At 53.9% G+C, this 16,365-nt stretch overlaps 2 protein-coding genes across 7 annotated transcripts; one reads left to right on the forward strand and one right to left on the reverse strand.

Moving 5' to 3' along the window:
- The first annotated feature begins 1,549 nt into the window (after nucleotides 1-1,549).
- On the forward strand, nucleotides 1,550-7,052 carry NUDT17 (nudix hydrolase 17). 4 transcript variants are annotated; one of them, XM_042953718.1, is made up of 8 exons: nucleotides 1,550-2,166; nucleotides 2,386-2,569; nucleotides 2,834-2,859; nucleotides 2,988-3,080; nucleotides 3,324-3,422; nucleotides 3,641-3,777; nucleotides 4,153-4,305; nucleotides 6,814-7,052. In XM_042953718.1, the coding sequence occupies exons 1-8, from the start codon at nucleotides 1,975-1,977 to the stop codon at nucleotides 6,815-6,817; spliced, it is 888 nt and encodes a 295-aa protein (XP_042809652.1). In that variant the 5' UTR covers nucleotides 1,550-1,974; the 3' UTR covers nucleotides 6,818-7,052. The 4 variants fall into 4 exon arrangements, with proteins under 4 accessions (XP_042809652.1, XP_042809649.1, XP_042809653.1 ...); XM_042953715.1 differs by having other exon boundaries at nucleotides 1,550-2,569; XM_042953719.1 differs by lacking the exon at nucleotides 6,814-7,052 and having other exon boundaries at nucleotides 4,153-4,309.
- On the reverse strand, nucleotides 4,533-14,382 carry PIAS3 (protein inhibitor of activated STAT 3). 3 transcript variants are annotated; one of them, XM_042953713.1, is made up of 14 exons: nucleotides 14,234-14,382; nucleotides 11,090-11,507; nucleotides 10,862-10,946; nucleotides 10,592-10,642; nucleotides 10,254-10,344; nucleotides 9,617-9,751; nucleotides 9,264-9,369; nucleotides 8,601-8,674; nucleotides 8,309-8,469; nucleotides 7,050-7,183; nucleotides 6,801-6,969; nucleotides 6,501-6,634; nucleotides 6,278-6,315; nucleotides 4,533-5,704 (listed from the first exon to the last, which is right to left on the reverse strand). In XM_042953713.1, the coding sequence occupies exons 2-14, from the start codon at nucleotides 11,502-11,504 to the stop codon at nucleotides 5,438-5,440; spliced, it is 1,860 nt and encodes a 619-aa protein (XP_042809647.1). In that variant the 5' UTR covers nucleotides 11,505-11,507; nucleotides 14,234-14,382; the 3' UTR covers nucleotides 4,533-5,437. The 3 variants fall into 3 exon arrangements, with proteins under 3 accessions (XP_042809647.1, XP_042809646.1, XP_042809648.1); XM_042953712.1 differs by lacking the exon at nucleotides 14,234-14,382 and adding an exon at nucleotides 13,522-13,618; XM_042953714.1 differs by lacking the exon at nucleotides 14,234-14,382 and adding an exon at nucleotides 11,729-12,318.
- Between the last annotated feature and the right edge of the window lie 1,983 nt (nucleotides 14,383-16,365).

Genomic DNA, 16,365 nt, shown 5'->3' on the forward strand with positions numbered 1-16,365 from the left:
CTCTCCATGCCTCCTGCCTAGAATACACCAGAAAGTTTTTTAAAGTTTGCTGAAACTGTCTTAGCCCCATCACTGTATTCTCCCTTCATCAGATTTTGACAGAGGAAAGGACCTTAAATCAACTAGAGTAATCATCTATCAGATGCATCATTTCTCACCAGGAAATCAGCCGCACCTGTGTTTGAACATCCCTAGCAGTGGAAGAAACTTTTTCCTGAGTAGTTCATTCCATTCTCAAATTACCCCTGTTCTCTATTTTGTTAAATTGTAATCTTACATACACACAAACACACACACACAGTAGGCGATGGGCCAGCAGGTGGATTGGCCTCAGCATTCACAGCAGAATCTAGTTTGCCATCTCCAAGCTTCTAGCACATCTGAAACTGTGTGTAAGACACAGCACAATGCCTGGCATATGGTAAACACTCAAGAAGTCATTGCCTTCGTCTTCTCCATGGTTTCTTTAAAGTAGCAATTCTAAGTTTTCTCTCTCAGTACCATGGGTAGATGATTCATCTCAATATAATTTGTCCCAGTAGCTTCAGTTCATTTAAAGCAGGTAGGTGTCGTTACAATCTTTTTAGTTTCCTCTTACCAGTGTCCGTTCTAATTCATTAAGATTAATGAATTAGTGGGGCGCCTGGGTGGCTCAGTCAGTTGGGCGGCCAACTTCAGCTCAGGTCACGATCTCGTGGTCCGTGAGTTCGAGCCCCGCGTCGGGCTCTGGGCTGATGGCTCAGAGCCTGGAGCCTGCTTCCGATTCTGTGTCTCCCTCTCTCTGTGCCCCTCCCCCGTTCACGCTCTGTCTCTCTCTGTCTCAAAAATAAATAAAACGTTAAAAAAAAAATTTTTTTTTAAAGATTAATGAATTAGTCTAATTCAACAGTCAATTGCCAATTCATTGCTAGCCATTATACTGGATATAATATACAAAGATAAATATGACACCGTCCCTGCCTTCAAGCTACTCACCATCCTTTACTGAGCACCTGTCAGTGCCCAGGACTGGGCCAGGCTCTAGGGATACAAAGATGAATATGCCAGTATAGCCTAGAGGGAGGAGACAAATAACAAGGAAATAATGAGGGCTCTAGTAGAAAAGTATTTTGCACAAAGAGGTAAGGAAAGGAACCACAGAGAAAGTCACAATCTCTTTTGAATGATGAGGGTTTGCCAGGTGGAAGGGGAAAGGGGTCCCAGAGGGAAGCAGAGCTTGGTTCCAGGAAGAACTGCAAATAGGATGTGACTAGAAAATAGGGCATAAATCCTGCCAGAACTGAGGCTGGAGAGACCGGCAGGAGCAAGGGGTGGTGGGTCCTCGCTATACCGTGCTTAGTAGCTTACCTTCTGAGCCATAGGAAGCAAGATGATTAGCTTTGTGTTTGAGAAATATCACTCTGGAAGCAGCCTAGAGAATGAAGTAGGGGAAGGACTATTTTGGAGACTTGGGATAGAATCTCAGGCAGAACATAAGGAAGGCTTGGACTGGAACAATGGAGGCTGGAGAGAGAGACATGGATTTGAGAAAGTTTAAGGAGGTAGAATCCGCTGCATTGGGTTGGCATTTGAGTGAGAAGAAAAAGGGAGGTGTCAAAAATGTTTCCTGAGTGTCTGGCGAGGAGTCTTACGCAATTAATTCGTGGTGGCACCTACTATGGGAGGTAGGTGCGCGCAGAGCGACTGCGGGCGGCTGATGGTTCAGCCCTTGGCCGGCGGGATTGGACACGTGAGTTGAGAAATCAGTCTGGGATCACTCTTCTAAACAGAGAAGAGGGGAAGAAAAGGGAAGCTGAGATTGAGAGGTTTTCTTCTTTGTCTCTTAGTAACTAACATTGCACCCGTGGCTCATCCCCCAGGGTTCTACCTAACGTCCCTGGGCATTTGGCGGAAGCTCTCTAGGTCCCGACCCTGCGAACGCTGGACCAGCAGAGGGCGCCAGGTGGGCCGCGGCCCCAGCCCCAGGGCGGCGTTATGGCCGCCGCGCGGGTGCTGCTGCTCCTGTCCGGGCGCGCGGAGTCGCCGAGCTTCGCCCAGAGTGTGTGTGGCCTCCTGGGCGCCGGGCCAGGGCTCGGGCCGTGGCCCACGCACTGCGGCTTGAAGCGAGGACGACTCGTCCTCTCGGACGGGCCATTCCCAGGCTCCTCGGCCAGGCTTCCGCTCCAGGTCGGGGGAAGGGGGACCCGGGGGAGGAGGGGACCCCAGGAGGGGGGGAGCGGAGCAGGAGTGAAGAATCGAAGGAGGAGACCGGGGTCGGGCGGGAGCTGGCGTGAGAGGCCTGGGGTGCAAGTGTCGTCCCGACTCAACCTCCTGCCCCATCGCGCGCTGTCGCCCGACTTTTGCCCCAGTTCTGAAGCCTTAACCCGAACGGCTCCCTCCCGCCAGCGACCCCCTTTCTGCCCTTTTGCGGCCCTGGACCAGCAGCTCAGGACTCCGGGGGCCGAGCTGCCCAGCAACCGAGGTGTGGATCTGGGTGTGGCCGTCCTTCTGCAGTCCAGCGACCAGTCTGTCTTGTTAACGCGCAGGACACGCACCCTCAGTGTTTCTCCCAACCTCTGGGTACCCCCAGGTGAGTGCCCCGAGGACGAGATCCCAAGTCCAGGGAAGAAAGTGGCCCTTCACCCAACAGTGTTATTCCCAGTTTCCAAAGGACAGAGAAACAGCCCCAGAAATGTGGTCGGTCCCCTTTTCACGAAGGATGACAACTGCATCAGCGCCCATGGGAAGGAGTAGTGTAAATAGTGGGGGGGTGGGGGGGGTGGGGGGGGGGTGGGGGGGGCTGTCCCCGGCCAGGAATACCACCACTTACCTATCGGTCCCACTGTTGTCGCAGGTGGGCACGTGGGACTTGATGAAGAGGTAACCGGACTGCTGGCCCAACCTTCACCCTGCCCTGAAACCCGAGACTGGGGCTGCCTTGGGTGTGGGCCGAGGGGCTTGGAGGAGTCTGGCACCTGCCACTGTGACCTGCCCTTTGTTGCTCCCAGCTGTTGGACGGAGGGCTGCGAGAGCTTCAGGAGGAGACTGGACTACAGCTGCCCCACGGCCAGTTCTCTTGGGTCCCTCTGGGGTTATGGGAGGTGAGACAGGAAGGTGGCAAAGGTCGCTTCCTATTTAACTAAGAGTCCTTAACAATTTCTTCTTAGTCCTACCTGCCTGGCCCAGGGGAAACATTGGGGACCGGGGGGAGGGAATTTGGAGTCCCCAAATCCAGTCTCCACCTGGGTCCCTCCTGCACCATCTCGACCCTGCGCTTCCTCAGCTGTATTTACAGTCTCGGAAAGAGACAGGAAGTTCTCACTTTTGCTGTATTCTTCTCTTAGTCTGCCTACCCTCCTAGGCTGAGCTGGGGTCTCCCCAGATACCATCACATCATTCTCTATCTACTCGTGGTCTCCTGGGAGTCACAGCAGCAGCTGCAGGTAGGGCTGGTGGTGCAGGAAGGAAATGGGGGCTCAGGAGACAATACAGACTGGTTCTGTGACTAAGATGGGGGGGGGGGTCAGAGATAACCAAGAAATCCAACAGCCCCTGTCCCTGCCCCAAGTCTGTCTCCTTTCCACCTGTGGGTAGGCTGCAACCAAGAACAGGCCTCCCAAGAGAGAGGCCATGGCTAAGGGACCTACATGTCTGGCCCCAGGCCCGGATCCAACCAAACCCGAGTGAGGTGAGCGCCTTTATGTGGCTGGGACCAGAGATAGCAGCTGCCGTGGCTGCTGCAGAGGATGGGACAGAGACACCCACACATCTTCCCCGGGACCTACCACCCTCTGTCCTGTAAGTAAGAGCTTCTGCCTCACCCCCCAAATACCAACATGTACGCGTTGAGAAGTTCCACTTCTCTCCCCTCCTCAGAAGGGAATGTTGCATGGTGAGGGAGATTGAGGGAGTGGGTTGGTCAACTGATCATGAAGAGAGCACACAAGATCAAAGACACTGTCCATCCGTGTCCAAGGGTTCCTGCTCTGACTGGTTAGCATGGACTCCCACTCTCCCGAGGGTTCAGGTCTTTTACCCCCCCCTTGAATCTGTTCCTTCCTGTAAAATGAGGTCAACACCCACCCACCCACCCCTCTCCTGCCGTGGCGGGAGGATTCGGTGAAGTGGGCTAAGCCACAAGGCACAGCCCAGACAGGAGCTGTCACCATGCAGTACAGTGGAACTAGGGGAGGACAAAAGAGCTCGACCCCTGGCCTTGCCCACATCCACGCTGCTGCGGACGACCCCGACCACAGCAGAAGGCAACGAGAGGGTCAGCGCTGGGACCAAGTTTGCCCTCAGGCTCTGGCTGCAGCATCTGGGCAGGTAAGAGTAAAGCACTTGGCCCCGCAACGTTGGGCTGAATGCTCCACGGGGGACAGGAGGGAGGAGCTGCTCCTGGAAGTCCTCTGGGGACACCCCCACCACCCACCCCCACCAGGGCCTGCAAGCAAGAACGGAACCTGGGACCCCTTCCCCCACTTGCCCCAAACCAGGGATCTGAAGAGTGAGGTGTGGAACTCCCTCCCCAACCCCCCTCCGAGACATTCACAGAACATTCACAACCTTTATTGTGGATAAGAACTTTGCTACAACTTTGGGAATAAAAAGTAAAATTACAATGTAGGTCTTAAGCCCCAGAGGAGCCTGAAAAGGGAGAATGGGGAGAGCATGAAGTCCTCCCACCTCCCAGAAAAGGTGCAGAATGAGCCAGACCTAACCATGGGGCCATGGGCCTTTAGAAGCTCATGGCCCAAGCTGGTCAGCATAGGAAACACTGTGCACTTAAATATATAAATAGAGAGAGACCCAGGCAATAGGCCAGGCCCTGCTCCCAAACCCCTGGGGATCAGAGCTAAGGCCTTATCTCGTCCGCAGTCACACTGGGAAGTAGGAAGCAGGGGAAGTCATCTTTGGAGTATTTTGGTTTTTCTTGTTTATGTACAAAAAAATCTGCAACCCAAAATAGAGTTCTCTGTCCATGTGTCGGCCTGTCTTAGCTTCTCCACTTGTCTGTCTGGCCGAAGAGAATGGAATGGACATGAAGAGACCATGGATGTGGGGAAGGAACAGAACCATAGGTTTGGGGAAGAGAGGGCTCTAGAGGACAAGAGAAACGCCCCTGCCCTCCACCCCACCCCCAGGCTCTAGTGGATTCAGACCTTCCCCCAACTCACACCCCATCACACACGTGCCTCCCGCTGCCTAGGTTAACATACCCAAAGGAATGTGCCAACCATCTAAAGAACATTTCCAAAAATAGAACCCAAATGTCCTTAAAAAGAGGTTAAATATTAACCCTTTGGGTGCTGGCCTTGTCAGGCAGAGATAAGGCCAAAAACAGGCATCCATGAAGGTCTTTCTGGCCTTTGGCCAAAGCCCCCTGAGGGGTTGGAGTGGCCAGGGGTCTGGACCCCACAGCACACTTGCTCAGTGAAGTTTCCATAATCCAAGGGACTCAGTCCAGGGAAATGATGTCTGACCGGCATCCAGTCAAAGAGGGACCCGAGGACAGGGGTCCCGCATGCCCCTCCCTCAAGGCCCCCCCAGGGGCCACAATGCTACTGACGCGGCCAGGAGGGGGTGCTGGAGTGGTGCTGCGGTGAGAGCTCCCCAGTGTGGGGGCGAGTGGGCCCAGGAAGTGGGAAGGGGTCCCTCGGTACTGGAAGAAGTGGCCAAGGGCATCCTGTTCGTCTAGCGAGGTGATGACGGAGGGACCATAGTGCTGGGAGGAATCAAGGGCACAGTTTAAGATTTTCTCCTGACTTCACCCGGCCTCCCAGTCACTCATCTCAGAAATAGCCGGGGATAATTCAAATCCTCCGGATCCCAAGGTACCCTCTGAGAAGCAGGAGAGACTCTCTTTCTTTCCCCTGCTTCCCCATACCCTACCCGATTCCCTGCCCTGAGACAGCCCCTCCATCTTGCTAGGTTCTTGGCCTTGTGGGCGTCTGAAATGTGTGGAATGTCCGGCCGGGGCAGGCATGGTGCTCAACTGCACATGGGTGTTGGGGGGGAGGTTGTGTGTGTGAATAGTCAGGGGCAGGATTCTAAAAACTCCGGAGACAGGACAGTAACAAGGGATCAAAGAAGACATGGGTGAGAATCTGAAGAAGCACCAGTGGGGCCTGGGAGGGACATAAAGTGCCCACACCCTCCTTAGGCCCCCCAGCTCCCACCTTCCCTCACAGAGAGGCAGATTTAGTTCTCAGGGGAAAGTGAGGGGGAGGGGACCCATCAGTGCCTAGATAGGAAGCTTCAGAGATCTGAGATCTTCATGGGACATGGGACCACTTACCTGACTCTCAGTCTGAAGGAAAGAAAATAAATCTAAACCTGGTAGGAAAAGAAAAATCAAAATCAGCCTCCTGTCTGACCCCTTCACGGCCCCCCCCCAAAAAATCCTTTGGATTGTAGCCCTTTACAAGACAGCCAGAAGGCTTTGAAAAGGAGCAGGGGTTCTGATCTGCTTTCAGGGCACATGGGGCAGGGCAGAGCCCACCCTGTGGTCAGTGTCCTACCTTGGATATCCGCCCCCAGTGGGAAGGCAGGTGGGTACTCATGTAGTGGGAGACTGGACAGGAAGTCCCCGCCCAGTGTGCCCACGGCAGGGCTCCGTAGCACCGAAGATGGCTGGTGACCAGATGTCAGGACTCTGTGAGGAGAGAGGAGGAGCTGGGCAGCCAGCGAACGACAGACGCCCTCACCCAGCTCAGCTTCCTGAGTCCCCTCTCTGCCCCGGGGTTTGTCCAGTGATCAGAAAGCATTTCTGACTTCTTTCTCTGCCCCTTCTGCTGCGGACTCAGCCTATTTCCTCATACCCTTTGCTTCCAGGTAGAGCCGGAATGGCAGCCGAGGTGACAGGACAGTGCTTTTTGGTCGGGGGCAGGTCCTCCTCATCTGATGAGCTCTCTATTGTCAAGTCGATAACTTCAACCTTCTTCTTACTCTCTGATGGATTGCCCTCTTGCACTGGGCTGTACTGGAGGCCTGTGGGTGGTAAGAGGACTGTGTCTCAGAGAAGAGGCCATCCAAGACTCAGTTCGGCTGGGGGACAGGGGGTCACTCACCATCCAGCCCATACCCTGGCGGGGGGCAAACCTCAGATGCCTCCTTCTTGGGTTTCATTGGGCACCAGGATCCATCTTCCATGAACTGTATCTCATCACAATCCGAACAGGAATTAAGTATCTCCATGAATAAGCTGGGGGGAAGGGGAGATACGGGAATTCAGGAGGCTGGGAGATCGCTGGGAACAGTAGCCAGAGAGTTCTGGGACTCACCTTCCTGAACCTCAGTTTCCTCATCTGTGAAACAGGGATATTATTCACCCCTACTCACCTCTCTTGAGTTGTCAGAATCAAGTAAAGTATGTAAAAGAGCTTTGCAAACTTCAAATGCCACGTTTTCAAAAAAAAAAAAAATACATTCTAAGCATGTGTTTCACATAGTACTTGTGACAAGACAAAGGAGCAGAGATATAGAACTTCGTAAGTCTTCTCGATGAGGGCCATAATTTAGGCTCTGGAAGGGGGTTAGGACTAGCTAGATCTGCCCATCCAAATCTTCAAAAGAACGTTTTGCCATGCTCAGTGAGAGGTCAGGTAGTTGTTATAGGTGTTATATTGTAACAGTTCAATACATTGACGCCGCCACTTACTAACAATTATAATTTTGAGCAAGATAATCTCTCTAGGCCCCAGCTTCTTCACCTGTAATGACAACATCCATCTCACAGGGTTAATTATGAGGATTCAATGAGATGAGATATGCAATGTGCTCAGCATGATACCTCATGCAATAAATCTTCAGTGGTGGAAATATACACAGTTGACCCTGAACAAAACGGGAGTTAAAAGCACTCACACGCAATCAAAAATCCATGGACATGACCTCACACACAATCAAAATTCCATGGACAACTTTTGACTCTCCAAAACCTTAACTACCAATAGCCTACGGCTGACCAGAAGCCTTACCAATAGCATCAAGGGTGAATTAACACATTATTTGGCATATTATGTGTATTACATACTGTATTCTTACAATACAGTAATCTAGACAAAAGAAAATATTAAAATCATCAAAAAGAAAAATACCATTTATATTTACTGGACTGTTTTAAAAAACCCCATGTATAAGTGGACCTGTGTCGTTCAAGGGTCAACTGTATATTATAAAGAGGCTAAATTATATGTATACACATAAAGGGGTGGATAGGTTAAGAGCTGGGCTTTGTGGAGGGGAAGGAAGCCATCTTGATCTGTCGATGGGAGGGTTCCTAGTGGATGTCGAAGGTAAAAGGAAGCAGAATGCAGAGCGGCCCTACCCATCAATGATAAGAGATTCATAAGGAGCCTTCTTGTCGCACACAGGACATGTCCACGTTGGCTTCTTCTCATTCATCTGTAGATAAAGGGCAGCATCGAAGCTCTGCAGGTGGGCGCAGGTGAGGGCACGACAAGGGACTGTCAGGCGCATCTTCCCTAGCTGGGAGGAGACAAGCGCTCTGGTCACAGTCCCTACATCCCGGGAACCCTCACTCTAGTAGCCCTAGGAGCCCTCATATGGGTCCAGAGTTTAGCCCCACCCTCCTCCCTTCTCATCTCCCTTGTACCCACCGGGCACATGAGTGACACCCGGAGACTTGTAGTGGCCACCTCACTGTCCGGGTCAGCGGTCAATTTCTCCTTGACTGAAACAAGAATGAGGCCAGAGCCATGGGGTCAGCAAAGCTGGAGATGAAGCCTGGGAGGTGGTGAGGCCAGAAGCAGATGGTTCTGGCTGAGAGGCAGCTGGGCAGAGTGCCTCTGGGGACCCATGGGATGTCACATGGGGGTGGTCTTTGGAGGCCAGTGGAAGATCACATGAAGACTGAGTGTCAGGGAGAGATTTCCCCAACCCCGAAGATGCTTAAATATAGCTGGGTGACACTTTGGCAGAGATGACTTAGAGGGAACTGAAACATCAAAAGAGAGTTAGATTAGATGATCCTTAAGACTCTCCCCACTCTCAAGCAGCCATATTCCAGCAAGGCTGGAGGCAGGGTCTGTGAGGTGCAAAGCAGATGTATAACCGAGAGTGAGAGGGTGTCACTCAGTGCCTGGGAGTGGTCTGACTTCTCAACCATGAAGATCGGTAAGGGGATGAGGGGAGGGTTAGGGTTCATGTGAGAGGTGATGTATATTGTCACAGGTCAGGTATGGGTTTGGCGATAAAGGCTGGAGGACCAGGAAAACTTGGATCCAAATCAGAGTGTTAAAGAGGGGCAGGACATTACTCACTCAGTGCCCGAGAGTGGTCTGGGTTCCGGATACCCTTTGCTCTGAGTTTTTGTAGGAGGGTCCCTGCAGTCAACTGCCTCACCAGGTACACAGACAAGGAGTAGTTCTACTTGGAGGCAGGGGGAGGTAATTAGCCTTTGCTCTGCACATCATCACCACCACACCACCACCATCATCACCATCATCATCACCACCACCACCACTCCAACCCTTTGTCCCGTGAGGACCAGAGACAGCGGGTTAAGACAGAACGACCCATAAAGAGGAAGATGTTTCCCTAAACCCAAGACACTGGATGATTCCCCCTCACACCCTGCAGGCTTCTCCAGGCTCCCTGCCTCAGCTTTGCTCACCCGTCCAAACTCAGATGACCAGTTGACCACGATGGTGTTGGGAACAGTGGCCGAGAGTCGAGCCAGGGGTGTGATGTTGATGGGGCGGCTGGGCCTCTTGGGCTCAGCCCCATTCTTGGTAGGGGGAAGATAACCCTGGAGAAAGGAGGGACTGGTCAAGACATCTTATCTCTCAGGTTACTCACGTCTTGGAAGGAAGGCCAGCTCACTCGGTGACCAAGGAGATGGGGGCCCATTCAGTGACTCCCAAACCCAGAGCACTATCTAGGGCTGTGTGTGGGGTTTATTCCTGGGGAGGAAGGAGAGCTTATTCATTGGCCAGGGAAATAGGAACCCACTCATTGAGTTCCTGAGCAGAAAGAATAGGGACGCCCCACTTCTTCCAACTCTCAGCTCTGAGATCATCACTCCAGAGAAGTCTTCCCTGTCCTTTGGGTTGAATGAATGTCCCCCCTCCAAGTTCTCCATCAGCCCTGTCTTAGTATCCTCTAGATTATATTGATCGATCAGTAAACTGAGTCCCTATGATGTACCAGGCACTGTGCTAGGCATGTCTTTTTCATAATAGGTTTGTAGTTACCATTCAAGAACTGAAACAGGGAAGAGAGAACTGCTAGAAGAAGGGGAGAACATTTACCGGCAGGGGGCACAGTTTCCCATTGACCTTGACAAAGAGGTTGGGGGGGAAGTAATCTTCCTGGGGGCAGCTGGTCTCACAGAGACAGAACCTGGTAAGAGATGAGAAAAGATGAAACAGCAGGGGAGGCGGTTTCTTGAGTTGCAGCTGGTGGAAAGGCAGGGGACCTCAGTCATTCAGTCATGGATATCTGTAGCCCTCAGCATCCGACAAAAGTCCCAGGGTTGGGGTGGACACAGCAGAGCAGGGCCATCCTCTAGCAGGATCTATCATACCCTTATTTCATTCCCACCCCCCAACAGGAGCCCAGCAGGGAGGGACGGAGAGGATCAACTCACCTTAGCTGCACCTGTATAGTATAGTCACATTTGGCTCCTGGCAGAACCTCTCTGTGACAAGAAGGAGAGGGAGACATGTCAGGATGTGGCCCCCGGAAGGCAGGGCTGAACAGAGACACAGAAAGTTAAATGTCCCAGGGACAGAGAAGAGACACACCAGAGAATGAGAGACAAAGCAGGTGCAGAAGGATGGACAGGCAGAATGGGACAGAAGAGAATGTCAGGGGGCAGAGTCCAGGGGTAACACCCAGGATGCTGGGAGAGATGTACCTGGAGGTGAGAATCTGCTGCACTTGTTGGGGTGTGAGGGCAAAGGTAAAGTGTGCCTCTTCAAACCGCTGGCTGGAAGTGGACGCTGGGGACACAAAGGGGCAGTTATTCCCCAGCCACGGAGGCTGCCCCCGTCCCAGGCTGCCAATCCCATGGAACTAAAGCCTAAAAAAGGCCCGGGCAAGAGGCATGGAGTCAGGAGGAAGGTGAAGGAAGATAGAGCCATACCGAGGGTGGTGGGCCGGATGAGCTCCCCATAGACTTCATAGAAGGGCAATGGTTTCATGGTGACGTCAGGGTGCACGGGCTGGGGCAGAGGGGGGTGAATGTCCACTTCACGCTTGGGGCCCAGCAGGGGGCCAGGGGCCAAGAGGGCCGGGGGAATGGGAGCTAGTGGACCAGGGGAGCCGACAGGAGGGGTGCCGGGGGGCAGAGAGAGCAGGGAGAGATCAGAGGGCCCCAGGGTCTTCCGGGGAAAGCGGCGGCGATAAAGTTCTTTGATCTTCATTTGGACACTGGGGGCACAGCTGGACTTGAGGAGGTGCAGGGCCTTGGCCAGGAGCTCGTGCTTCCGTCCACTCTTGTTCCGGCCAGCAAAGCCGAGCAGCACCTGAAGCTCAGACACCCGGAAGCTCATCACCATGTGCTGTGGACAACACAGACACTTGAGAATCCTGCCGAGGATGCTGGGGCTGAGCTCCCAAATAGGCAATGCCTCTTTCCGCCCCCCGCGCTCATCTGAGAGACACTCCGCAGCCAGTGGGTTACTGCCAGACAGCCACCCTGGCCAAAGGGACACCTCAGTCCCATTTCAGCAACCCTCAGGTCAACCTGACCCCCAGTCCCCCAGAGCTGCAGTAACCCTACCTCCCTATGCCTGTAAGTTGGCCAGGTGGCGCAGGGGGCAGACAGCAAGTCATCCACAGGCACACCTCTGAGTCCACTACGGCCTCCTATCTCCATCCCCGCCTTGAGCCTAGACACTCCTTTAAGCTGCTTATCTCCTCTCCTGCTCTTTCTCAGAATCTCAGACCCATCCTAGCTTCCTGGGAAGAGGCTAGGAGACAGGGAGAAGGAGGGGGAGGAGAGGATTCAGGCCAGACAGCCCCACAGGGAAGAAAGGGGGCAGGTGGCTGGAGGATTGTGCCCCATGGTACACCCCTCCCAACACCTCAATCCACCTCAGCTATCTTCCCCAAGCCTCTGAAGCTTCTGTGGCCAGGGTTTCCAGGTCAGGGTTCAATGCCTGTAACTCCCCCAAATCCTTTCTAAGCATCATTTACATAACCACTGCTCTCTCGGGCCTGTTTTTCAGGGAAGCAGATGACAAAATCTTGGGGCAAAGGGCTTCCTAGTAAATCACTGAGTCCAGGCTGCCTCCTTGTTTACCTGTTTACTCCATCCACCAGGAACTAATATCCTGTTTCTCTCCTACATAGAGAACGTTAAGTGATCCCCGCGGCCGCCCCCCCCCCCCCGCCCCCGCGCCCCTGCCTAGTGGTGGAAGAGGAGAGGGCAGAACTAAGCAGAGGCCCAGGGAGGATGAGGAGAAGCCGTGGGGCCCCCGAGCCAGGGTGCAGAATCCAAGTTCCCCTAAAGGCAGCTGGGCCCAGGGGACTAGACTTCAAGCCCGCCAAGGAGTATGGCTCCATTTCAAAAGGCAGAACAAAGCCAGGAGGCAGGGGGATGAACCCAATGGTTTTTTAAGGTTCTGTGACATGTCCTCGGATTTGGTTACCCTCAAAGACCGTGTGGCAGCAGTAGGGCACAAGAAGCTTTCTCCTTAAAGGACGCCCTCCCGTGAATCTCTGGAAGACCTTGGCATGGGCAGGCCTTGCTAGCCCTCCACAATTCTCCCGCTCACAGGGGGTTTTATGGTTTTGGACCCCTTTTGAGGAGTGTGATGAAAAACTTGTTCTTATACCCTTCTCCCACCCTTATTTCCTCGGTCCCGTTTTTATTTCTCCATTTCCATTAGCTTTGTCAAGGACCCCCCCCCACACACACACCCCGTTCCTATCGCATAGTTTCACACTCCTCTACGCCTCGGCCCGAAGCTTCGATTCACCCAGGCAGCACCTTCCCCTCAGCCTCCGGGATGCTTCGGCCCCACCCCTCGATCCAGCCGCCCGCACAGCCCCGCCCCCTAGGTCTCAGCCGCCTACTGGTACTGCCCAAGGCTCGGAACCCAGGAGCAGCCCCAAACCTCCATCCTCTCCGCCGCACCTCCCCGAGGAGCCTCCCGTGCATCTATCTGCCCCCCAGTCCCATCCCCACATCTGCCCCCTACTGTCGCATCTCCTGGCCTCGATCGGCTCGCCCCCTAAGCCTCTACAGCAGCTTTTACCCCTGGCCCTCCTCCCACCTCTGCCCCTACTGCCAAACCCGACTTCTACCCCACGTCCCCGCCCCCTGAGCCTCGGCCCCCAACAGCTGCAATTCCCCTCGGCCCCACCCCTACATCTGCCCCGCGGCCCCGCCCCCGGAGCCCCGCCGCAGCCCGGTCCTCGCCCACAGCCACTTCTCTCCCACCCCCAGCAGCCAGTCCCCGCCACGTCTCCAGCCCCCTCCCGAGACCTCAGCACCCAGTCTCGGTCGCTTCCCTGACTCGGCGTTCCGCCGGGCTCAGTCCAGATGGGGATGGGGGAGGGGGCCGGTACCTTTAATTCGCCCAGCTCCGCCATCTTGAGACATCGCAGGCGCCGGAGCCGGAGCCCGAGCTCAGGCCCAGGGACCGGCGCGCAACTCTCCACCCCGGCGCTGGCCGCAAATGCCGCCTGCTCCGCCCCGTCCGGCCCCCTTACACCTCCCCTTCCCGGCCCCGCCCGCCCGGCTCCGGACAGGCCCCAGCCTCAGCCCCTCCCTCCGCGGCTGGACCCAGCCCCTGCACGTCTTTGGCCCCAGTGCAAGACCGGAGGGAGCGGAGCCTGAAAGATCGCGGGGTTCCCGGGGGTACCGAAGAGGAGGCGGACCCGAAGTGCCTGGGGGAGGGGGCTCTGCCACGCCAGAGTTGGGAGGGGTGAGCTTTTAGAGAGCCAACACTACTTGAAATATGGAGGGAAAGTATCGAGAACTGCTAAATCTAAGAGAAATGGGGGAGGGGTGAAGAAGTTGGAGCGAATACCCTCATCTCTCTCTCTACAAGTTTAACCAGCTAAAGTCAAGAGTTCTACCAACTCGGGAAATGGGCGAGATCTGATCCATTCCGGAGAAGCTATGACTAGTTGTGACTAGTTCAGTTCCAGACGGCTATTCTCAGTACTTCGCCCCTACCCCCACCCCTCCACCAGCCAACTGCAGTGTTGCTCGTGGTTCTGCCGTAGGACTCCGGCTCGGCAGCAAAAAAAGTTTGGTTCGATGAGCGGGACTTACCAGCACAGTTGCAGGGAGCGGGGAGGGGGCTCGGGAAGCTCGGAGGGTGGGCTGGGGAGGTGGGGGGAGGGGGCCCCGCGCCGCTCCCGCGGTCTACAAGGCTGGAGGTCGGTCCGGCAGCTGGACGCTGCAGCCGCAGCTCCGCCCGGCCGGGAGCTCCGCCCGGCCCAGCGCTGGGGCTCAGGCCGCCCCCTCCGGAGCGAGCCCGCCAGGGCTGCCGAGACTGAGGGAGGGGGCGGAGTCTGAGGCGGGAGAGGGAGGGACTCCCAGCGGGCGCTGAGAGATTAACTCCTCGAGTGAGTGGATCCGAAGGTAGGACTTTCTTGAATCTCATCCTTCTCACTGTTGCTCTGACCCCTTGCCCCGGTGTACCGGGGTGGAGTCATGCTGCAAATAAGACCGGGGCGGAGGGGGACCTGGATCTGCCTGCTTAAAGAGGTTCGTACTTGGAACGAGACTCTTCTCCCTGGGGGAAAGCCTGAGCTACTAGAACCCAAAGTGTACCTGAGCCCTAACTCTCCCTGTAGCCCCTCACCCCCTACCCGAATACGCAGACTGTCACCAGAGACCCCACGCCCTTGGTGTAGCTGAAGGTAAGCAGCGGGGAGGATTTCTTACCCAAAAAAGTCATCTCTCTTCCCCTCTCTAAACTACTTACTCTTCTTCAAAGCCTCTGACCTTTCAGAGACTTCCATGCTCAACCAAGCTAATCACTCATGCAGGTACCAAGAAAGCACCAATTTTAGGGCCATTTACCCAAATTAGATACTGGGGGAACTCATAGCATATTATAGTGAGTTGGCTGGGACCTAAGCGACAATGTCATTTGTTCAACAAACATTTGAATGCTGTTCAGAGGTCGTTAGGTGCTGAGGACATAAAAATCCTTGCAGGACCTCTCAGTCTAGCAGCCGCAGCAAGACAGTTAAACCTGTAATTGGCAAGGGGCGGCAGCGAGGCTCAGTCAGATAAGAGTCAGACTCCTGATTTTGGCTGGGGTCACGATCCCAGGGTCATGAGATGGAGCCCCGCATTGGGCTCCACCCTGAGCATGGAGCCTGCTTAGGATTCTCTCTCTGCCCCTCTCCCCTACTCGCACTTGTTCTGTCTCTAAAACAGACAACAAAAAACACCCGTAATTGGCATAAAATAGTACTTTAATAAATAATATAAATAATCCTCTCATTTAGATTAAACCTTCAGTATAATCATTCCCATGAGACCCCACCCAAACCACAAGAATCAAGGTACCAGCCTACCGATATCCCCAGATACCTGTTGAATTGGACCATTACTGACTACTTTGTGGATTTCATTCTTAGGGAAGATGTGCACCCTCTCCTGACACTCAGGTTCTTTCCCTGCTGTTTGCTGCCAGCAATGGTAAGACCTCAAGCTGAACTCAAGCTCAAGTACTTGGTTCTAAATTCTAACTGCCCCTTGGAACAGTTGAGTCTTCATCAGTCCCTGAGCTCATTTTTTGTTCTGCTCAGTCATATAGATCAAAAGTTACTATGGGGACACTTGGGTGGCTCAGTCTGTTAAGCATTGACTTCGGCTCAGGTCATGGTTCTGGAATTCAAGCCCCGCATTGAGCTCTGCACTGACAGTGTGGAGCCTGGTTGGGATTCTGTCTCTCTCTCTCTCTCTCTCTCTTTCTCTCTCCCTCTCTGTCCTTGTCCCTCTTGCGCATGCTGTCTCTCTCTCTCTCTAAATAAACTTTTTTTAAAAAGTTACTATGGACTAGTTTGTATCCTCTAGAATTTTCAGTGATTTGGAGGGAAAAATTTTTAAAAAAAGAGAAGGGGGGGCGCCTGGGTGGCTCAGTCGGTTAAGCTTCCGACTTCAGCTCAGGTCATGATCTCATGATCCGTGAGTTCGAGCCCCGCATCGGGCTCTGTGCTGACAGCTCAGAGCCTGGAGCCTATTTCAGATTCTGTGTCTCCCTCTCTCTGACCCTCTCCCGTTCATGCTCTGTCTCTCTCTGTCTCAAAAATAAATAAACGTTAAAAAAAAATAAAAAAAAGGGGGGGATTCTTTGGGAGTCATATGTTCATTATCCTGATTGTGTGATGGGTGTTATGGGTGTGCACATATGTCAAAACTTATCAAATTGTACACTTTAAGTATGT

This window comes from Panthera leo, chromosome C1 (genome assembly GCF_018350215.1).
Source record: "Panthera leo isolate Ple1 chromosome C1, P.leo_Ple1_pat1.1, whole genome shotgun sequence".
In the NCBI taxonomy this organism is placed as follows: Eukaryota; Metazoa; Chordata; class Mammalia; order Carnivora; family Felidae; genus Panthera; species Panthera leo.